Raw genomic sequence first — 24,416 nt, 5'->3', positions numbered from 1 at the left:
CAAGGAAGATAAAACATTGTAATTGGAAGGCATATGAAAGCTTTCTGAATGTGAAACCCAGTGTTTTGTGCTCACAGAGGTTATGCTAAAAAATAAAATTTTGTATTGTTGTTTTTCCTAAGCACTCAGGATTTTTAATCACTTTTCATAAGTAGTCAATATGTGATATATTTTCTTTAATTGAGAAAATTAATTTTTTCACACAACGCATAAGTAAAACGTTTTCTAGGAGATTCCAATGGTGTCCTTTTCAAAGTTATTAAATAGGGTCTCTTCTTTTAATAATTAACAGTTATTAATTGATCAAATAAAGTCCAGTAAATCCCTAGTTGAAATGCTTTTTTTAGACAAAGAATGTATGGCTTACTTATTATTACAATAATTCTATCCATTTCATTTTTATTTCTAATATTGTAAAATTCTGTTACTAACTTGAACATCTCTTTGTTACAACACTTCCAAGCATTTTAATTCAAAATGAATATTCACCTGTTCATTCTAATATATTACTCACAGTCCCTTTATTTGCGAATCGTCAGCAGTCTCCTTTATTCACTGTGCACAATAAATTGGATATTCAAAGCTCTCCTAGAATTGATTCATTTGTACAGCTCTACCACTTGTATTACCTTTTTATATTTTTATTCTCTACAGATGTTCTGTGTTTATATAGCTAATTTTCAGACTTGCATTTTAAAATATGTTAGGGTGCATTCCTAAGGTCATTCTGGTATCTCCTTGAGTTGCATTTGTATTTGCAGTGTTTTATTTATTTTTTGTACTGAATTGTAATATGATTTGTTCCATAAAGCATATTGTGATGTTTTATGCTGTTAATTACTTTACGTAATGTAAAGATTGTTGATATATAGCCTTGTTTTTAATCTGTATATTTACTTTCTTCATAAATTGTATTATTTTTCATATCTGTCAGTATAAATAAGAACTTATTAATTACTTCAAAATAACCACTAGATGTTTTCAGCTAATATGTTTGCTTTATTTTGGCTGTGGCTTGACAGATCCTTTATAAACCTACTTGTGCTGCATTTCTTTAGATTTATTGCTTCACATAATGTATTTGGAGCTAAGTGTCGTCTTTTCCCAGCAAGATGGCAGCACGTGCAGATGCTGTGGCTGCTCTGGGTCCGAAAAATTTGTGTAAAATGTGTTACATGTTGTCTCTTATGTGGATACACAGTATTATGTGAACAATCTGCTTTCGCTATGCACTTCTTTAAGTCAGTGATCACTGCTCAGTGTACAACATGACCTCAGTTTTAAGGGAGCAGTAGAGCAGCCTTGGCATTCTGCAAAGATCAGGCTGCAGAACACAGCTTCACATGAGTTGGGTATCAATAGAAAGATACACCACTGCCAGAAACTATGTGAACCGAAACAGAAGGTAAATGAGCTGGTGTCCACATCAGGATAGAAAAATAGGTTAGGTAGGCTTTTCCCTCTCCCCTGATTTCAAATGTTCACTCACTGGACAATAAGCAGGATGACTTCAATGGATAAGCCAGTAAGAGATGAGGGACTGTTTCATTTTTATCTTTATATGGCTCCATAATATCATCCCTGACACAGCCATTCAGTTGGATGGACTGACCACTTGTCAAGACAGAGTTGCTTGAACAACAGGTAAGGTCTGTGGAAGTGAACAATGAATTGGGTAAAAACACTGTAGTATAGAGTCAACACGCTGCTCTCCAGTGCTGGAGTGCCTAATAAAGTGTCTTCCTTTTTACTTGCCACTGAAGTTTACCATTTTTTTTATTGTGTCCATTTACATTCTTCCAGGAATTAATCCTGAAAAAAGCACTGCGTGAAATTTATAAAACTGTTACAGAGCTGCCAACCATGCAAGCACACAAACGGCCATGTTTAAAGCAACTGACACATACAGTGTGGCCATTAAATCAACTTAGAGATGAATGTATCATCAGTCACTGGCTACGTTTACAAGTGCAGCGATTATGTGACTGTCTCAAAGACCATCAGAATGTGTGAAGATCAGAAACTGTGGATGAAATTGCAAGTACATGCACTGTTAAAAGCCTGTAATGCTGCTTTTAGATTAGGTGATAAGGTTGTCTTCAGCTCAGTGAAGGCAAACCTATCTTGGGGCATCAAAGTAGCTAAGTGAGAGTATGGTGAGAAATCCAATCCATCATAGACTATAAGACCACACCACATGTCTGCAGTGGTAATGCTTCCCTTCCAGATGTTCTAAATATCTTTTACACATGGTTTTCCTTGATAAGTATACCAGCGAGGAAGTCCATCAATCCTCAGGAAAACATATACTGTGCTCGTCCACTACTGATGTGAGAAGAATGTGCAGACAAGCTGACATATCTTTATAGATACAGTATCATTTACATTTCCCTGAGGCAGGCAGTAATCCCAAAGTGCTTCAAAACCACCACCATCTTACCTATGCCAACGAAGTCCACTGAAAATGAAATTGCTAATTGTCTTATTTGATTTTGTTTTTCATGTTTGCAGCATTCCTGCCCATAGACTTTGAAAATTAAATTGCAAAAGAGAAATTGCATTTTAATTTTCATTTCCTTATTTGCAGAAAATAACTCCCACAGTAGAGGTGGGGCACTCCTATAAATACTCCGGAGTCCACATCAATGACAGGTTGGACAGGTCTCATAATACAGAAGTTCTTTTTTTCCTTGCTCCTTTAATTTGGCATCCTTCACATATTCTACAACTATGTGATGTCCTCTGTGATTTTTCTATACTGTGGTGTGCTGGGCCCATAACATCACTTCAGGATAGGCCAACTGAATCAACAAGCTGATTAAAATAGTAGGCTCAATTATAGATTGCACACCCAACCCTCTGGAGGTAGTAGCAAAGGAGAGAATGAAAGCAAAACTGAGATCCATTGTGAACAATGCTGCATATCCTCTTTTTGACAAACTAACACTGCGTAGTTTCAGTCAAATAATCATTCAGCACAAGTGTGTCAGGAAACGTTACTGAGGCCGCTTTATACCAACGGAAATACACCTGCATATAATGCCTTACTGTGACTGGAACTGCCAAGTCTGAAGTTTTCTTTCATTGTCGTCAATCTGGTATGTGTTCAGACTTCTGTATGTATGTGTTTACTTGTTTACTTGGCTTCTGTAAAAGGCCAATTTTTCCCTTGGTGACAAATAAAGATCAATCTTTCAATCTAGGTAAATATCCATCTATTTATCTATCGATCTATAGCTGCACTACTTAAATTAACTACAAATTCCCGGTAGTACTTCACCATTGGTTTAATGCTGTGGATTTTAATACTGGGGTTGCTGGGTGGGAAAAATGTATGGCCTGGACTTTAAAAGTGTGCCAGAAGAAGCCGGAAAAAAGCTTAATTGTCTTTCTTTCGTGTTTCAATATCCTTCCCCATCTCCCCCATATTGGATTGCTACAGTTTCTGGATTTGTGTTTGTATCATCTAGCTGATGTTGTGGTAAATGTGTTTGTCTGTGGAGCACTCCCAACATCTGCAATTTTTCACCATCACCCCATCATGGCAAGACAAAACTTTACATAGTATTTTATTGAAAGCTGTTCACTTTGGACTTCCATTTATTTAACACCTTAGATGCATCTGCATTTAGATCTGGAATGTGTTTGGACTTTGCATTGTTGTATTTATCATTGATTGTTTTGTGCTTGGTGTTTTGTTCATTGTTAGTTATTGCTGTCAGGGGAATTCGGGAGAGCTTTTATGTGTATGTTAGTTGTCTAATAATTGCATTTTTTTATTTGTTTAATATAATTTTTATTATTTACTCATTTTGAGCCCCTTTTTTGTGTTGTTTTATGTGAGTGTGTGAGAGCCAGGACAAGACTTGGTGTGTTCCTGCTGTTCCTAAGTAAAATTAAACAAATCACCATTTAAAAGCAGTTACAATCTGTGCACCTTTGTGACTGGGGTATTAACAAATTTCTAAAATTTAATTGAAGTAAAATAATTAATTGGAAAATGAAATTATCATAAAGCAAAATATTTTTTCTTCAAATAAATGTGTGCCATATTTATTAGCACCCCTTCATTTAATGCTTTGCCAAGATAACCGCTGTAAGTCTTCTTATTCATAATGAGGTTGGAAAACACATCGTAAGGGATCTCAGACCATTCCCCCATATAGAATCTCTCTAGACCCTTCATATTTTGAGGTCCATACCTGTGCACTTTTCTCTTCAGCTAATCCCACTGGTTTTCAATGGGCTTTAGGTCAGGGGACTGGGATGGCCATGTCAAAACCTTGATTTTGTTGTAACTGAGCCATTCCTGTGTTGATTTTGAGGTGTGTTTTATTCTTCTGTAAGATCCACCTATGACCTAATTTAAGCTTCCTGGCATAGGTAGTCCGGTTTTAATTTAATATGTGCTGACACTTGATGGAGGCCATGGTACCATGTATTCTAAGAAGTTGTTCTGGGCCTTTGGCAGAGAAACCGCTCCATAACATCAAAAATGACGAGGTACTTTTCTGCATGGCTATTATTCTTCCTCAAAAATCACCTATGGTGTTGGTTGGTAAAAAGTTATTTTATTGTCACAACTAACCATAGAACTACGAAATTATAGACACTTAAGTCTGTTGTTTGATGACAGCAGAGGCATTTTTTCTGCTAACCCTTCCAAACAAACTATAGCCTATTATAGGCATTCAGATAAGCTTAACATAAAATTTGAATGGAAATGTACTTCAGTTAAGTTTTACTCATATATTTCCCTATTCATTTTAGAAGAAAATAATTGTTTATGATAATTTTTTTATTTCAATTTTCTCAATTTGTGTTAATATTCTGAATGAAAGATCAAGAGAATACACAACAGACTGATCAACAGCAAAAACACACACACCAAAAAAAAAATTATTAAGCCTGGCTATGGTCAGTTAGCTGATTCTGTTTATCCATTTAATTAAATTGATTTACTGTAGCTAGAAGCCAGTTACTTTTTCACACTGATAAACCTGGTATTGGATATGTTTGTTTGCTCAACAAATGACAGTATGGTTGAACATGCAGTGTATGAAATTTGCAGTAAGAGAAAAAGTGAGGAAGGGTTAAATCCTTTTTCACAGCACTACATATAAGAATCGTTCATAAGGTACAGTATGGGTATGCAATTTTCAGTTAAGAATTGTTGCTGAGTAGTCTTATGACTGGAGGATAAAAATCATCTTTGAACCTTTTGGTGCAAGTGTTAATGCCCTGTACTGTTTGCCAGAATTGAAGAGAGAGAAATTCACTATCATCATTTAAGCATTAAAGTAAGTATTATTCCAAATAAATTAAGAATTGTCTTAGTTTTCATTTATTGTTGTAAATACTTTTTCCCTGGGTATTTTAGATGTTATTTTATATCATTGTATTAATCCATTTTCATCGAAATTCTCTATTGCCCTAATTTATTGATTATCGCCATATGGCATTTTTAGCTTAGTGGTGCACCCAACAAAAATGGCATTGAAGCATGTAGTGCTCTCTATTTGTAATAAAGAATGGCTTCACTATCATTTGCTTCACAGTCCTATGAGATTATAATGGCAGGTGTTCAGATGAGATTTGCATTAGTGCAAAAGTAGCAGGTGATTGATCATTAATTCTGTTTACAGAGCTGCATAAATAATAATCAAAAAGCCCACTTATGTACCATACATAAATAACTAAGGCTGCAGTGAAAGCACTTATGTGAGAAAAAAGGCACCCTTGTCATTCTTTGTGCATCCCATGCCTTTGTACCCACCTGTATTAGAATGCTAATGCATTATTTTATACAGACCGCTAGATAGTTGTTAGCGCTATACTGCAGGGTGCCAGTTAATAATCAGCACTTCAAGTAACTGCTGTTTTCCCTAATAACTCTTCTTTTTTTCTACCAAACTTACTGTATAATATATACTATTATTGAGCTGCTATGTTTGCTACAGATGTAAGTCTATAGGTTTTGCTATTACAGTTTGTTCCTGACACTTAAGTTATTCACTTTTTGCAGCCAGTTAAAATGGACAGTTATTTTAACCTTTATATTAACAATAACCATCTGTTCATTTTGTTTTCATAATGGTAACTACAAATATAAAGTAAATGTCTTGATAATTTGTTATTAAGTAAGCTCCCATTACATTAATTTCATCCTTTTTGAGACTACTCAGAAGATAATAAATACTGTAATTATATTTTTCTTTATTACTGAGAATTTTGAAGTTTTTGTCTATGCATTAAAAAAATAACCTGTGGAAAAACAATCATACAATGAACCATCTGAACTCCCAATTATTTGGATTGTGACTAAAAATGAAAGCTTATAAGCATATAATACAGTATATCCAGCAGTTACTATTCTCAGCCTGTGTTCCTTTTATTAATTGTTCACCATAGTTACTTTCTTGAAAACATATTAATACAATAGGAGCATTTCAACTTTTTACAAAAGTTCTGGATCCCTTATCTGCACCACTATGAGTTGAGTTAGGAGTCAGTTTTCATTAATAATGCTTTAGTTTAAGAGTTAGGTGAAGTAACTTGCTTGATTATGAGACCTGAGATCTAATCTTCTTAAATTGTATCCTTTTAATACAGGTAATATATCATCTTTGCTTTGTTTAGTACCATATGCCAAATGTCATTGTTGCTACCTTGTACTGAAATTTACATCACTTAAAACAGGTGTTAATCACTATGTACCATTATCCAAAACAACTGTTTCCACATAGATCTCTTGCTATTTAAAAATATTGGATGAGCTTCAGGGATGAATTACGCATAAAATTGATTTCAACATCATGCTCATTCAAGGTAATGGCTACACAATGCATCACTTAACACATGTTCTAAAAAATTACATTTGCAATACAGCAGTATTATTTTAAGACATTCACAAACCACTATACTATGTACAGGACAGCCATTTGTTAAAGTAGCTGTGCTCCCTACACCACTAGGCTCAGTGGGGATTACCTGTACAACTAATAAGAAACCAGCAGCAGGTTTTTTATAATTTTATACAATTTTGTCCAGTACTTGAAAGGTTTCTACACATGAAGTAAATTTTTGAATTGTACAGTACCATGCAGACTGTACCCTACTGTATGCATGGCTTGCAGTCCATCTTCCTGTAAGAAAGTAAAAATATGAGTAAATATGCAAGAAAAAAAGACTGGTATGTAGATGTTATAAATGTTTTTTTTTTTCTCTGTTTCCTCAAACTACACAGCCTTTCTTCGTGCATTCTCAAAACATTTGTATTTTTAGAAAATTTTAGAAGTAGTAATTTGATTAAAAATTTGATCCAACTAAAAGATTGATGGTTGGTACTTTGATTCAGTTTTTATTTATTTATTTATTTTTTTATTAATTTTATTGCAATCCATACAAAGCAATCAAATTTTTACAAAAAGAAAAATTGAGTTAAGAATAGATCGATCCCCACCCCTGAGAAAGAGCGAGCATGCCAAACGGCGTAAAATTTAAGGCTTGTAAACATACCTAAATTAATAAATTCTCTGTGCTTCCTGAACTTATTTTAATGATTAGATCCTGCAGTCTGTACGGATCCTCTGAGTATTTGATTTTTTCCAATTTCAAATAATATAACACATCGGTTTCCCACTGACTTAAAAGAGGAGAGTTTGGGTTCTTCCAGTTTATCAGAATAAGTCTGCGTGCCAAAAGTGTAGTGAATGCAATCACTGTTTGTTTGTCTTTCTCCACTTTAAACCCCTCTGGAAGAACCCCAAACACAGCTGTTAATGGGTTAAGAGGGATTGTGAGTCCAAGGCTGTCTGAGAGGTAATTAAAAATTTTTGTCCAGAATAATGTTAATTTGGTGCAGGCCCAGAACATGTGACCCAGTGAGGCTGGGACTTGGTTGCAACGTTCGCAGGTTGGATCATGTCCTGGAAACATTTTGGAGAGTTTTAGTCGAGACAGATGTGCTCGATATATAATTTTAAGTTGTATGATTGTATGCTTTGCGCATATGGAGCTCGAGTGAATTCTCTGCATTGCTACTTTCACTCCTTTTCTGATATATTAATTGAGAAATCTTTTTCCCAGTGTCCTCTTGGATCTTTGAAAGGGAGGGATTGTAAAATGATTTTATATATTGTAGAGATGGAGTCTAAGTCCTTGAAATTGAGCAATATTTTTTTCAGCATGGATGAGGGTGCAAGATGAGGAAAATCTGGAAGGTTCTGTTTAACAAAGTTCCTGATTTGAAGATAGTGAAAGAAATGTGTAGCTGGAATGTTAAATTTGGAATGTAATTGTTCATAGGATGCAAAGACGTTGTCTATATAAAGATCTCTAAGCAAGTTAATTCCAAATTTTTTCCAAATACAGTAATTCCTCGCTATATCGCGCTTCGACTTTCGCGACTTCACTCTATCGCGGATTTTAAATGTAAGCACATCTAAATATATATCACAGATTTTTCGCTGGTTCGCGGATTTCTGCGGACAATGGGTCTTTTAATTTATGCTACACGCTTCCTCAGTTTGTTTGCCCTGTTGATTTCATACAAGGGACGCTATTGGCGGATGGCTTAGAAGCTACCCAATCCGAGCATGTATTACATATTAACTAAAACTCCTCAATGCTATAAGATATGCATCCCGCGCGGAGCTTGATTGTTTGCTTGTCTCTGCCTCTATCTCACCCTCTCTGACATTCTCTGTGCCTGACGGAGGGGCTGTTAGCAGAGGTGCTGTTTGCGCAGAAGCTGTTTGCCTAGTGGATATGGACACACCTCTAAGAAATGCCGCTTTTTGCGGATTTTCATCTATCGCGGGGAGTTCTGGAACGCAACCCCCACGATCGAGGAGGGATTACTGTATTAAAAACTGCATATGTTTGTGAAGGTTGAAAGAGGTGTTTCTCTTGTAGAGATGCCACAGATAGAAGCTTCTCCATCTTAAAATGCTTTCTACATTGGTTCCAAATTCTAAGTGAGTGGAGCACAATTGGGTTATTTGTATATTGCCGATAATGTGTGTTTATTGGAGCACAGAGCAAGGAATACAAAGAAGTACTGCAGGATTTTACTTCTATTGTGGTCCAAGCCTGTGTATGTTCTTTTATTTGTGTCCTGGTTCTTATCGCCTGTGTATTTGCTGTCCAGTAATAAAACTGGAAGTTAGGTAGAGCCATGCCGCCTTCTGCCTTTTGTCTTTGTAGGGTCGCTCTTTTGATGCGTGGATGTTTTGAATTCCAAATAAATGAGGTTATTGTTGAATCTAATTGCCTAAAGAATGATTTATTAATGTATATTGGAATGTTTTGAAATAAAAAAGGAGCTTAGGAAGAATATTCATCATAACAGTGTTCTTCCAATTCTTCCAGCTAGTGTGAGATGAAGGGTTGACCATCTATGCAAGTCTTGTTTAATTTTTTCCATGCAGACGGTGAAATTTTGTTGATATAGAGCTTTATGTTTACTTGTGATGTTTACCCCGAGGTATTTAAACTGTTCTGCAATGATAAAAGGTTAGGGTAATTATATGCTTGAGAATTCACTGGAAAGAGTATACATTTATTCAGATTAATTCTGAGACCAGAGATCTTTTGAAATTCTGTGAGTGCTGTTAAGACTGCAGGCACAGAATTTTCTGGGTCCGATATGTACAATACCATATCATCTGCATATAATGATATTTTCTGTTCCAGTCCTTCTCTGCTAATCCCCTTTATCTGATCAGTATTTCGACAATGTATTGCCAGTGGTTCAATGGCAATCGCAATCAGCAGCGGTGACAAGGGGCATCCTTGTCTAGTGCCACGTTCTAGTTTAAATTAGTCTGAGCAAATGTTGTTGATGCAAACTGAAGCTTCTGGGTTAGTATACAGTAATTTAATCCATGCACAAATGTTCGGGCCAAACCCAAACTTCTCCAATGTAGTAAAAAGGTATTTCCGTTCATTCAGGTCAAATGCTTTTTCTGCATCCAATGATAATAATATTTCTGGGGTGTTTGGTTTAGTTGGTGAGTATATTACATTAAACAGGCGTCAAAGATTTGAAGATAAGTGTCGGCCCCTAATAAATCCAGTTTGGTCTTGTGATATTACCGAGGGGAGCACTTTCTCCATCCTTCTAGCTATGATTTTAGAGAGTATTTTAACGTTATTCAGAAGTGAAATTGGTCTGTATGATGCACATTGTAATAAGTCCTTATTTTGTTGTGGAAAAACAGTGATTAGTGCTTGGTGAAAGGTTTGAGGAAGAGATTGGTTATCTCTGGCTTCTGTAAATGTTGCTAATAGGAGGATTCAGTTTTAATATAACCTCTTTTCTTTAAGTTGTGCAACAATCATTCAATTTTTAATGAATAACATTCTAGAAAGTTGTTTCAAAAAGAATTAATAAGTGTATTGTCAAGGGATACACAAATACACTCACACACACACACACACACACACAGGTCCTATTCACACAATTAAGTATGAGTGGTGCCTAACTGCCAGTCTGTCTGTAGTATTCCACTGAAATAAGTATGTGTGAGTGATGTCCACAATGCATGTGGACTTAATGTCTCTGGCACTAACAATGTATGAATGTCCCTGAGACACATGAAGGCTCATTTTGGTTGTATGCCTCTTATCAACCAACCAACCAACGGTGTCTTAATTTTATCACACTTGTTCATCCTGTTGAGGTAAAACCTCTCAGTCTTAATAAATCCCACAAGGATGAGAAAATTGGCGATCTTCCCTCTGCATCAGAGCAATATTGACTTTAGTCACTTTATATCTGAAGTATAGAAATTTAAAAACAATGTGGTATTTATTAAAATATGATATTACACATTGAAAAGTATAATAGAAAATATTATAGCAAAGATTCCGGAGCACGCAACAATACACATAATTGACTGGCTAGCTATCTTGGTGATTGATGGCTGTGCTCAAAAGCGTAGTTCCTGTATGCATCTGTACAATCTCTTATTATTTCTGTTGTTTGTAACATTAGGTTATAAAACTTGTCTGACCATTTCAAATAAAAGTACCATAAATTCCCTGGGTAACAAAACAGAAGCAAAGTGATATGTTACTTGCACCACACAGAAATAATGTACAAATGTGTTTAGGTCATAAATTACTAGTCCACAAGAGAGGATGCATTCCCTGTGAACGACCTTTGTACATTAGTTAGTTAAACTCTACATTTTTGGTAAATGAGTTCCTTTATAGTTCATTATGGTTTATTTGAGCAAAATTAAAACTTAATATAAGGACTCTGCATTTTCAAAAAATAATAATTTTATTATTCAGGACAATAGGTAACAAGATTATCCTCCACTTTTAGGTGTGCAAAGGTTGTTTTAATTATTATTAATAATTCTTACAAGAAGTATAAGTGGGATAGAAATGAAATTATCTGTTTGGAAAGGAAAGGGGTATACAACCTAATGAATTGGCTCTGTCCATTTAAAGCTTGTTTAAAAAAAAAAAAAAAAAAGTGGTTCACTTGTATTTTAATTTAAACTTAACTTGAAATGCTAGCACTGTGTTTAAATACATACAGAAGCAGCCCTTTAATTTAGAAGTTGAATTAAGAAGGCTTTTAAGCAGTAGCAACATTATATTAACATTTTCACACCATAGCTTCACACTACAGTGTCATATCATGGACTTCTTTTCATCTCTTAACTTTGCCTAAATTTGATCAAGTGGACCTGCGTTAAAAATAAACAGTTGTCAATTTTACTTTAAAGTGCAGTCGTGCCAATTTATGACCTGCCGATTTGAGACCATTTGTACTTACTGCCAGTGTTCCTCCAAAAAAACTTTTTTTTTTACTATTGAATGGGTGTGAGTAGAATATGTTTTGGTACATTTTTAATGACTGATTTGTTCAACCACACTACACTGCATGAGCTTAACCCTATGAAATATCGATCCATTGATAGATAACTGCGAAGCACCAACAATTGATTGAAGAGTTTTCCTCATTATGTAATGAACATTGCTAAGCACTGACACATGAATAACGAGTGGGAGCACAAATGTGCAATGCTTCCAAACTACTGTACAGGAGGAGAGTGAGTGGCATGATAACAGCTAAGCAGCAGTTCTATAGTATTGCATGGCATAATGAAAATAGTAAGCCAAGATTCCAGTATCAGTTTGTGCTACTCCTTACAGGTGATTATACACCAGACCCACAGAGCCTCAATTGCAATTGCATTTTATGACCGACCTGTGGTTAATTTTACGTACAGCCAAATGGGCTGTCCCAAATGGAGTAATAAGATGGCACATGACAGTACTTATTTTAACTAGAGTTAAGATATCCACTAATGGTAATTAGTAGTGCTTGTGAGTTATTTGTCTGATACAGCCAATATGCATAAAAGTAACATTACCAAGCTTATGAGAAAATGTACATTCTCTATGAGTCTAGTGGTTTAGCTAAATTAGTTAGGCAGCTAATATTTGTGCGTCTGTAATATCTCTTTCACACGCAGTTTTATTTAAAAATATTGAATTGAGAAGGACTATGAGTAAAGGTGAGTCGAAACGTTAAGTGAGTAGCAGGATTGAGAGAGGGAATCTGCTAGCAGTTGTGGCAATATTCTGATATTTGTATGTGAAAGGAACTTCAATGACAAGCTGTGCATCCATTTCCTCACCTCATGTGTATCACTAATTATAAATAAAATCTCCAATTAAAAATGTTTTAAATTATTTGGGTTTACATTAGAATATTGTTGTTTTATGTCAACCAAATATACTATTTAAATTTAGTTCTCTTTCCAGTTAGTACTATTGGTTTCCATCAAAGCCTTTTAATTACGTTTATCACAGAAAACTTACCTCATGCACCATTGAAAAATAAGGTAACGATATGGCATTTCATTTTGAAACATTTAGTAATAGTTGTAAAGGATGTGGTGATTAGCTTGAACCTTGCAAGATTTCCCAGGCTTTAATGAAAGTTCAATGCACAATTTGTACCAGTGCTAATTTCTAGCTAATATATCATCTCTCTTTCTGTCATGCATTTCATCAGACAAAAACTGGGAAGTCTACAGAGAAATCATTCTGCACAAATTAGATTGGCAGTGTACTTAAAGAATTACAAAAGAATGACAGCATTAATTAATATTATTACATTAATTAATGTACCCTATCAGGGCTGTAACCTTCTTAACTGCATTTTCCTTTTCAGTTTTCTGTACCAGTTCATGTAATATGGAAATTCTAGTTAACCAGTCCCTTAGGGCTGCCTGTGTTATTGCACTGTAGAGTATTTTTAAATTCCTCATGAGTTGCATAATAGTTTAAAGTGATAGATTTGGTTAGTGCTATCTTCAAGTGTGGTAAATCCTCTATTAAAAGAAGTTAATTATTAAAGTGTCAATGTTACTAAGGCAAGTTTCAGTAAGTTTACAGAGGAGAGGTTGTGTACAGTGTAACTGTTAAACAAAATAGATTAATTTCCCAGCAAGTAAATTTTTAGCATTTAACATTTGAAATTCTTCACATTTAGGGACTAACATGTATATTATACATTATAGGTCAAAAGTTTATAACACCCACATTTTGCCAGTTTTTATTGAAACTGAAGCAGTTCCAATCCATTGGAAAACCTGAAATAGTACAAAGGTAAGCAGTTAAAGAAGAATAAAAAAAAAAAAAAAAGATTTAGGTTACCAAAAACTGAAAATTATGTAATTTGCAGACTTACAGAAAAGGGCCTTCTATAGATAACAACTTATAGCTTTTCTTTAGCAATAGAGGTACATTAAGCCCTGAAAATGCAGAATTCCTACAGGTGTCCTACTTTTGTTAATTACTTGCAAATCCTCTGTCTGCATAAACGCGATATTGGAATAAATTATGTTGACACACCCTCTGAAGCATTAGTTGAACACTATATATTGCTATCATAATGATGAAAAGAAGAAAATTATCAAGGTTAAGACAGACAAAACCGACTATTGTAATACTTAAACATGTAGGCTTTTCCTTTAAAGAAATTGCAAAGAAAGCCAAGGTGTCAGTGAGTACAGTTTCCTACACAATTATAAAGAACTTGGAAACTGGAGGTAGCTCTGACAGGAACAGGTTTGGCAGACCCACAGCCACAGCATAATCAGAAGGCAAATTTCTGAGAGTCAACAGCTGCATAACAAGTGCCTTTTTGGACAGTGGTTAAAATAAGCAAGTATCATTTTCATCTGTGAAGGAAAGGCTTTGATAGGTCTAGTGGCAGTAAGAAAGCCATAGCTGAAATTGTAAAACAAGAAAAAGATGCTTGCTTAGGCCAGGGACCACCACCAGTGTCTGTGAACTTTGTAATAAAAGTATAGAGCAAATAAACAATTGGTAGATATGAATATTGCATAGCTGTTTAGCTGTGCTTATAGCTGTTGTCCTGTGAGACACTTATCCATGTATGCTGTTGCCTTTCAGAAACAGCTTGGCATTATTTTTCAGTTTTTGGTAACCAAAAAAAAAAAAAAACCATTACCACATACCTTTATACCATTTTACTGACTTCATTGACTTGAACTGCTTAAATTTCAAAAAAGTCAGAAAAATTGGGGTGTTCTAAAACTTTTTTTAGTGTAAATGTACAGTTTTATCCACAATTATTTGGACAGTGACACAATTTTTGCTTGTAATGTGCATGTCATTAATTGGTATACATTCTCCAGAATCATTTGATTTGTAGACAAGAACACATGATGGCACACAAGTTGTTGTACTCCGCATACTGGGGATATATTTTTTTTAAATAAGTGATTAAATTTGACTTATTCAGATAATGGTGGATAAATTCTCCAGAATTCTCTTCTCTTGAAATTTACCAGAGGAATGCAAGGACATTAAATTATCAACTCACACATGGGATAATATAAGTAATGTCATCAATGAAAGGCTGATTCTACTGTAGAACTTCAAGTGAAGTATTGGGTTTAGCTTCAGGCATTTGATAGCAGTCATTAACAAGGAGGGGTGTCAGAAAGCTCAATTCTAATGGCATCCTCCTTACAAGCAAATGCATGGAACACAACCTTATTGCTTTCAAAATCCTGCTCAGCCAGAAGATGAAATACATTTCAACACAGAGTTGCTTGTTACCATAATCTAATTACACTGTTCAGTAAAAAAAAAAAAAAGTACTGTTAACATGTTGCAGTACAATTCTTGCAATAATAGTACATTTACAGAGTATGCTGTAATTTTTTTTTTTTATTATTTCTGTTACTTTTGTTTCTAAGAGAAATAAAACATTAATGTCATAAATGTCTTGAAGGGCAAACATTCCACCTTTTATATCATTCAAATAGGGGTACCTGATCTGTGTCCCCTGCCCAATTTTCACTGCATCATGTCTGTAGGCAGCTGCATCTCCACTTGAGATAAAACAGAATTTCATACAGTATGTGAGGATGGGAAGCAAAGTTTCTCAGCCCTTTGAAAGACTTTCACAAGTGTGCAAAATTAAACTGATAAAAAATATAAAAATTTTAATATTTTGTGTTCATATACATTAAAAACATATTTAGAAAGTTTACATCATGCCATATTTGAGTGCAAAATTTAAAAAGAAATTGCAATTAAATGTAACAAATTACACATTTTGTTTATGTATGTGGTAATGTTCTTTATCAATTTAAAATGAAGATATTTAGTAAATTTAAAATTTTTAAACATATATATATATATATATATATATACAGTATATAACAGAAAACGTAATACTTATCCATATTCACTAGTCTTTGTCATTTCTTCTCTTTTATCCAAAACTTCATTTTAATGGCCCGCAGTTTACACTATTTCTTGTATCTCCCTATGAATCATCCAGCAATAGTCCGCCATCATACTGACATCCCAACATCCCTGGTAACAACTTCCCATGTCCTTGATATTCTGATGGAGTCTTTTACCCTGTTCTTCACTCACTATTCCGAGATTTAAAAGGAAAAATTTCAAATACAAATCCAAAAAGTCAACTTTGAGACTTATGTTGCTACCCAATTTCTTAAACGTAACTAATACCTTTTTAGAATTTCTTAATAATTTGGATCTTTATTGGTCACTAAAAACTTAGAAATTACTTCTTTGAACGATAAGCAAACCTCTAGTTTCTTTTAATTCATCTCACCATCATATTGTGCATCAGAACTCAGCTTTTTAATATCAGGTCTGGCAAGTATACCCCCTATTAATTTAGCCTCAGACAAACCTCAAAACGTTTGGCACAAATACATACAATAAGCTGTGCCTATTGATAGGGCTTTGACAAACTGCTTTTTTAAACCAAGCTTCATGTAAATTTGGTTGTAGCAGCACATTATCTGGATCCTCCAATCTGTAGCTTTTTTTCCTAGCTGTCCATTCAAAACAAAAAAAAAAACACATGAAGGACACCAACACAGCAAAGTTGACAGCCAGAGAAATATTGCTAAAAACAAGAATAGATAGGAAGAGTAAAAATGTAAATGATACAGAGTTGTGCTGATTACTATTATATACAGAGTGTCAAAGATCCTATATGACCCAAGCTCACATAGCATCACTCTGGCTCCAAGATGAAATCCTCTTGAAAGATAATGCTGTTACCTGGCAACTCTGTAAGAAGCTCTTTGAATAATTACTGAATTACTAATCCGTGACAGACAACATTATTTGAGTGATTTATTAGCATTCAGAAAGCACCTAACTGGATGAATCACCAAACATAGAAAAGATCCTTAAAGTCATCAAACAAATGAAGAATAATATCCTTTAGCCCTGATGTTAATGTCACAGAGATATTAAGGCTGATTATGAAATTTTCAAAAGGTCACCAACAAAATCTTCTCTTTGACTCCATCTGTTAAAAAAATTCCTTCACTATCCAAACAAGGCTGAGAAAGTGTTATGCCATTGTGCTTTACCTCCATTTTATTTAATAAACGTCTAATCATGCATTGCTGTCCCTGAGACTTAAAAATGTAATACTAGTTTGACAGGATGTTCTTCAATGTATAGCATTTTAAGGTTAAAACAGAGCTGGCCAAGATGATACTCTATGAACCTGAACAACAACCGGCAATCATACTGTTTTTAATTACTTTAAGGAACACTGAATCCCTTCAACAAGCCCTACAGAACTTTAGAATGGTTTCTCAGTGCTGGAAAAAAGCAAGATACCCTGCCAGGATATCATTGGCTAGATAACTGAGCCTCAAGCAGCAACCATCAATAGAAAAATTTTGGAAATTAATGATCACTCTCCATACCTTGACAGGCAATTATTTAAAAAATCTAAGTATTTTAATACTACATCAGCTGTGCTAGAATTTCTTTCGGGACATTATACTTGGAGATGTTTGAAAACCATTATATCCAATATGAACTGAGCTAATAATCTATAATTTCATTTGTGCCATTGTTTTCCTATAATATCTTACTGTTGTTACCAAAAACCTATTCAGCCTATATACATCGGACTTCCAATACAACTCGGAGTCCTGCCATGTACAAAAGTTTGCTGATGACACTGCTATCGTGGGCTGCATCAGGAGTTTACAGGAAGCGGAGTATAGGAACCTAATCAAGGACTTTGTTAAATGGTGCAACTCAACCCACCTACAACTGAACACCAGCAAAACAAAGGCGCTGGGGGTGGAATTTAGGAGGCCCAGGCCCCTCATGGACCCCGTGATCATCAGAGGTGACTGTGTGCAGAGAGTGCAGTTCTATAAATACCTGGGAGTGCAGCTGGATGATAAATTGGACTGGACTGCCAATACTGATGTTCTGTGCAAGAGAGGACAGAGCTGACTATATTTCCTTAGAAGGCTGGTGTCCTTCAACATCTGCAATAAGATGCTGCAGATGTTCTATCAGATGGTTGTGGCGAGCACCCTCTTCTACACAGTGGTGTGCTGGGGAGGCAGCATAATGAAGAGGGATGCCTCACGCCTGGACAAACTGGTGAGGAAGGCAGGCTCTATTATAGACATTTTGACATCCGTGGCAGAGTGACGGGCACTAAGCAAACTCCTGTCAATCATGGAGAATCCACTGCATCCACTGAACAGTATCATCTCCAGACAGAGGAGCAGCTTCAGCGAAAGACTGCTGTCACTATCCTGCTCCACTGACAGACTGAGAGTTCTATCCATCCATCCTTTGTGTCAGCAAGGAGGATTGCTGTGTCACCTCAACACAAAAACAATCAATATTGAAACAATAATTCTGAAGAGCCAACTATGTTGGATAAGCAACTGTATCTGAAGGTCCATCGTCTGACTTTTAAGTTCTCAACTCTGTTATGAGCCAAGGTGAATATAATATGAAAGTCCCTTTGATAACTTGGACAAACAATGAAAATGCAAGGAGATGGAGGGGAGCACAAATTTATGGAAACAGCATCAAAACATAATTTTCTGCCTCCAGTGTCATTAGGTGTATGGTTAAAAAAAAATGGACTCCTCAGTCATCTAAGGACACAGATAACATTGATAATGTTCATAATTTCCAGTGTTTTTTTCATAGTTTAAAAGTGTTTGTTGTTGCAAATAATATTTCTTGCTGTATTTTGTAGTCACATTATCTACATGTGAAGTGTTTGATTGATTAAAACCAAACGTGCTGAAATGAACCCCTCTAAACAGGACATATTTTAATTCTTTTATTAATGATCCAAAAATGATTTACCATTCATGTCTATTTCATTTAAGTTACTTGCTTTTGTGGTAAATATTGAACCCAATGTAAAGTTTGAAGCATTAAACTGCACTGATGGTTAAAAATGTACAGCAGGTCCAGGCATGAATGTCTTAATGTCAAAGCCTTCATTCACATATAAAGTCTTAATTTTCCCTGCATAACACTTATTGTGCTTAGCTCTTTGATTAAAAAGAAGACGAGTTACTAAAAACCCAAATTGCTTATTGGTTAAACTGTTAATTGCAACAAAGATTTGCAGCTACACTCTAGCAAACAGACTGTGGCACATTTTATCTGTGACATAATGGTAAGCTCTTTCAAATAAATTTTCTTATTAAAGTATTTGCCAAGTTCTGTTTTTGTTGGAGGATAGCGTGCCCTTTAGCAGTCTTTGTATTCTAAAAGTGTTTCATACAGTAATAACAATCCTTGTTTCTTAGATTGAACTTGAAGAACTCGGTTAGTTGCATATATGGTACTTTTAAGTTAACTTTACAGCCAGTGGACATTCCAGTTTGCAATATTTTAGTTTAATATTTCTCATTAGTCACTGCACAGTTCTTGAAGTAATTTACATTATTTTTTTGAAATTCATTATTTAATAAAGATGTCAACTTGGTTATGTGTTTGTGTCTCCATGCAAATAACCCATTCAATAAAGGGAAAAATGATAAAGATTTGTGAATGGGATAAAAAAAATGAGGATGTACCACTCTGGACCTGTCAGTCAAATGTTGGCTTCAGTAGAAGAAAGAGCTCTGTCTTTCTCAGTTCTGGGTTTTCAAATGAACAACAACTTCCAAGTTGGTCTGATTTTATATATCAGTGGAGATGGAATAGGAGGGTTTTGCGGTTTGAGCAGGATGTGATATGTGTTCTGCTGGCGGTTCTTCATCAGGTCTACAAGTTAAAAAGGAGATGGAGTCAGGAAATGTGCACTCTCTCAGTTGGGAGTACTTGTAATATTCTATGGGGAGCTCTGAAAACTCCCACTAATTGCACGTCTGACAATGTATATAAAGAAAAATGAGATTGTTTATGAAAAGCACAGTGTTTATTTGGACATCATAAGATTTTTTTTGTCCACTAAGCCCTAGTACCTCCTCGACTTCATTCTTTTAGTTTGGTCATGATATGAGAAATGTATTTGATTTGTCTCGTGTATGTACTGCAAACCACATAATTTAAACGTTTTAATTTTTCATTGCCTGGGAGAAATCTCTTTGGTATCATGTTATTTGTCACTTATCAATTTTATATATCATACTGTTTGGAATACACCATCATGAAATTGTTTTACAGTACAAACAAGCAATACATGATAAATGACAACTATGTACATGTAGAAGCTACATAAACAAACATCAGGTGACAGTCCAGAAAAATAGATAATAAATATAAATTGACAAAACATGCTGCTGTTCTGTGTTTTTTTTCTTTTGTAATTATCAATCCATCCATTAGCATTTATTTATTTTTTTCAAGTCTTTTGTGAGTGGGTTATCATTACTTTATATACCAAGGTTGTTTAGATCTGCTGAGTTTTGAACCTAACCTATATCGGATTGAATCTCCACTATTCCAAGGCCCAATATGCCTTTCACTCTTGGTCCTTCTTACTTAACTTACTGTGAATCTTTGAATACTATAAAAGCTTTCTCGTGTAAAGGATTCTTACTTACTTCTTTTCATTACATGCCAAATCTGTGAATATTGTCTGTAATCATAGAGACAGGTTAGATACAATGGAGCTTATGGTCTCGGAACTAAGAAAACACTGTTAAGTTGCTGTAGGAAACAAGGAGGAAAAAAAATCAAAACGTAAAGTGCAACTTCTGGTAGTGTTTATTTTATACTGTGGTTATGGAAGTGGTGAGTCTTTGAAGTTGGGGCAGAAGTTACATCATATGTCTTCGGAAGCACTTGAAGGGCTGAATTTGAAAGCAGGTTGCAATCTATGTATCATTCTTATTCTTCTCCCAGTATTTACCCAAACAAGACCATGTAAGGCACTCGCCATACTTACATGTTTAACATGTCGCATGTATATTTTGGTGAGCATGAGCAAAAAATCCTCTCTGGTGCAAAGATTAGCATCTTCACAGTTTCATTACTCCATTTTGAGTGATAACAAAAACCTCTGTAAGTTCTTGGTAATGTCATGCACTGTCTCCTTGCTAATCATCGTTGTGACTTTACTATGCAAGAAATTTCCAACACCTTTTTTACTTTATTGTATTTTATGCTTTTTTTAAATTTTATTTTAATCTATGGTTTATGGTTGATTCTCTGTGTTGTGATGAATATTCCAAAGAGAGAACCCAGCAACAGCTGCAGGATTTATCCTTTAAAGGTAGCTAGTTAAACCTGTGTTATATAGGATTACTATGACAAGTGTGAATGCTTGTCCAACAAAGTTAGTTAATCATTTTATTTTTAATTAATTTTTGAAAACATCAAAACATGATTTTTGATTAAAATTAATGGATAAATACTGCATATATGTAGATTCATTTTAAAATTTTATTCAGGAACTTAAAATATATTTGAAATAGTTCATTGAAGTTTACACTTTAAGTAACCATTATAATTTGCTTTACAGTTATGTCTGAGGTACAGTTTTAATAATTGCAGCTATTTACCTTTTTTTCCCCCCAGAGAGGGATTCAGATTTTCTTCACAGGAAGCTGCCTCAAGCTTTGGAGATGATCGCCTGTTAATAGAAAAGTTTATTGATAACCCTCGACACATTGAAATTCAGGTTAGTTTTCTAATTTGTTATGTAAAGTTTGTATTATTTATTGAATGTGAATTTGTAGTTCTTCTGTGATGTAAGCACAGGTGCACCTTTAATATTTGTGCTAAACATGTTACTTATGCAATTTTTATGCTCTCTTTATGTACATATTCTACTGCTGTACATGGACAAAATACCCATTTTTGTCAAATCAGTATCAGATTTAAGTGGAAAAAGCTTATTAATTTAAAAAAATCTCAATGCCAAAAGTGATCTTTTGGTAGGTTTAAATTCACTGTTGGCATTATTGTATATTTCTTGTCAGTACTCTTCCTAGACTATTCCATATGCAATACAGATCATCCATGGAAATAATCGAAGAGTCTAACCAAATGTTTGTTAAGAAAATAAAATAGTTCAAAACAAACACATTTTTAAACTATTTTTAAAAACTTACAATAAATTAAAATTTGTCAGAGTGGTGATGAGTTGCATATTGATTATTACCTGCAAGTAAGAAGTTCACTGCACTCTGTACATATGATAATAATGAAGCAGTAAATCTATAAACTATAAAAAAGAGCAAAAATAAGAAAACAACCCCCCACCATGTCCTTTTAAAAAATAGAGACCAAAGTAGAGGGTAAACTTCCAGATGTCTTGACATGATGATGGGTCTATAAAATGGGTGATTAAGCAATAAACACAACAAATTCTTTCTTAATTTATAAGGACAACCAGTTGTAAACATGGTTTATAACTGAAGACCAATTCAGTCTTTATTTGTGCTAAATGATTAATGAATTCTTATAGCATGAAATTGAAAAAACATTAAAATTTCTGGGGAAAAAATTTCTGTTGCTCTGTAGAAATAGGCGGTCTCTTTCGATCTCTAGAGAAAGATGTAGGCTAATTTGGTGGCAGTAGTCCTTAAAGAGAAAATTATTTGCTGGGCAAGGTAAGAGAGTGAGTTGAGATGAAAGGCATAGAAGAAAGAAAGGAGAGATAAGAATGGCAATAGTTATAATTGAAGAACTCCTCATGATGTGACTGGCAATTATGTGTATTGGGCATGCAAGATTTTTAACAGTGGAATCGAATTGCCAGAATAACAAAAAATAAAATAGTAGTAAAATTAAAATCAAAATAATACTGAAAAATTTTACTTCAGAAACCATGATACAAAAATATCTTAAGATTATGACTTTAATAGGTCTGGCACAAAAAAAATTTGATCATTAGAACAATTTAAATGAGGCTATCCATCCCAACAAAGCTTGCCAATCCTATCCACTTAATTTTTCTAAAATAACATTGTCTAGTTTTGAAAGTCCTTAAACTATCACACTACATGGCAACTTATTTCACATGTCTATAGTTGTCTGTTTAAAGAAAAACTTACAAATGTCTGTGTGAAATTTACTCTTTAACATGTTTTCAACCATGTCTCCATGTTCTTGATGAGATCATTTTAAAGCAACAGTTTCAATCCACTGAACAAATTCCCTTCATAATTTTAAACACTTCAGTCATGTCTCCCCGTAATCTTCTTTTGCTTAAACTGAAAAGGCACAGCTCTTTTAATCTTTCCTCATAATTCATACCCTTAGTCTTGGAATCAACCTAGTTGCTCTTCTCTGGGCTTTCTCCAGCACTGCTATGTCATTTTTGTATCCTGGAGATCGAAACTGTACACATACTCTGGGTGAGGTGTAATCAGTGTGTTGTAAAGCTTCAACATAACCATATTGGACTTGTACTTTACACATTGTGCTATATAACCTAACATTCTATTATCCTTCTTAATGGCTTCTGAGCACTGCCTGGTAGTTGGTAGTGTTGATTCCACTGCGAATCTATAAATCATTCTCATAAGGTGGACTTTTGATTTTCGGACCACCCATTGTACAGTATATTCAAACCTAGCATTTTTGCTTCCTGCATGTAATACTTTACATTTACAAATCTGCCCAAGCCTGTATACTGTCCAATTCCTTCTGTAATGATTCAATAGATTCTAGATTATCTGCCACTTCATCTAGCTTTTTATCATTTGCAAATTTAACCAGATTGTTACATATATTCCTATTCAAATTATATATTTATAGATAGATAGATATATGAAAAATAGCAGTGGCCCTAGCACTAACCCCAGTGGAACACCACTCTTAACATCAGACCAATCTGATGGGGTTCCTTATACCATAACCCTCAATTTCCTGTGTCTGAGCCAGCTTTGCACTTATTTTTTTTTTAATTAACATTTATTTATATAGCACATATTCATACAAAAAAATGTAGCTCAAAGTGCTTTACAAAATGATTAGAAAAATAGAAGACACAATAAAAAATAAACATAAGTCAACATTAATTAACATAGAATAAGAGTAAGGTCCGATGGCCAGGGTGGACAGAAAAAACAAAAAAAAACTCCAAAGGCTGGAGAAAAAATAAAATCTGTAGGGTTCCAGACCAAGAGACCGCCCAGTCCCTCTGGTCAATCTACCTAACATAAGTCAAACAGTCCTCTTTGTATTTAGGGTTTTCATGGAAGGACTTGATGATGATGGTCACGTAGACTTCTGGCTTTCAGTCCATCAATGTTGGTGCATCATGATGCTTTGAGTAGGTGGTGGTGGCGCAGGCCGCCACCACAAAGAAACCGGAAAAAGAAACAGAAGAGAGAGTAGGGGTCAGTACGGATTTTGGAGCCACTGTGAATAGTTATTATGAAGAATTGAACATACAGAGTATCAGTATTAAGTTAAAGTGAAGTTATAAAAAGGCCATGTTAAAGTAATGTGTTTTCAGCAGTGTTTTAAAGTGCTCTACTGTATTAGCCTGACGAATTCCTATTGGCAGGCTATTCCAGATTTTAGGTGCATAACAGCAGAAGGCCGCCTCACCACTTCTTTTAAGTTTAGCTTTTGGAATTATAAGGAGACACTAATTTGAAGATCTAAGGTTACGATTT

General features: G+C 34.7%; 1 protein-coding gene across 1 annotated transcript in view; it reads left to right on the top strand.

The window, feature by feature from the left end:
• pcca (propionyl-CoA carboxylase subunit alpha) overlaps positions 1-24,416 on the top strand; it is a 644,470-nt gene that overhangs the window by 216,268 nt on the left and 403,786 nt on the right. The window contains exon 10 of the mRNA XM_039744810.1: positions 21,364-21,466. Within this exon, the coding sequence (XP_039600744.1) occupies positions 21,364-21,466 (103 nt within the window). The remainder of the gene's footprint in view (positions 1-21,363; positions 21,467-24,416) is intronic.

The sequence above is a fragment of the Polypterus senegalus genome, chromosome 2 (genome assembly GCF_016835505.1).
Source record: "Polypterus senegalus isolate Bchr_013 chromosome 2, ASM1683550v1, whole genome shotgun sequence".
Classification (NCBI taxonomy): domain Eukaryota; kingdom Metazoa; phylum Chordata; class Cladistia; order Polypteriformes; family Polypteridae; genus Polypterus; species Polypterus senegalus.
The sequence above is the reverse complement of the archived record's forward strand: the minus strand, read 5'-3'. Positions and strand labels throughout refer to the sequence as shown.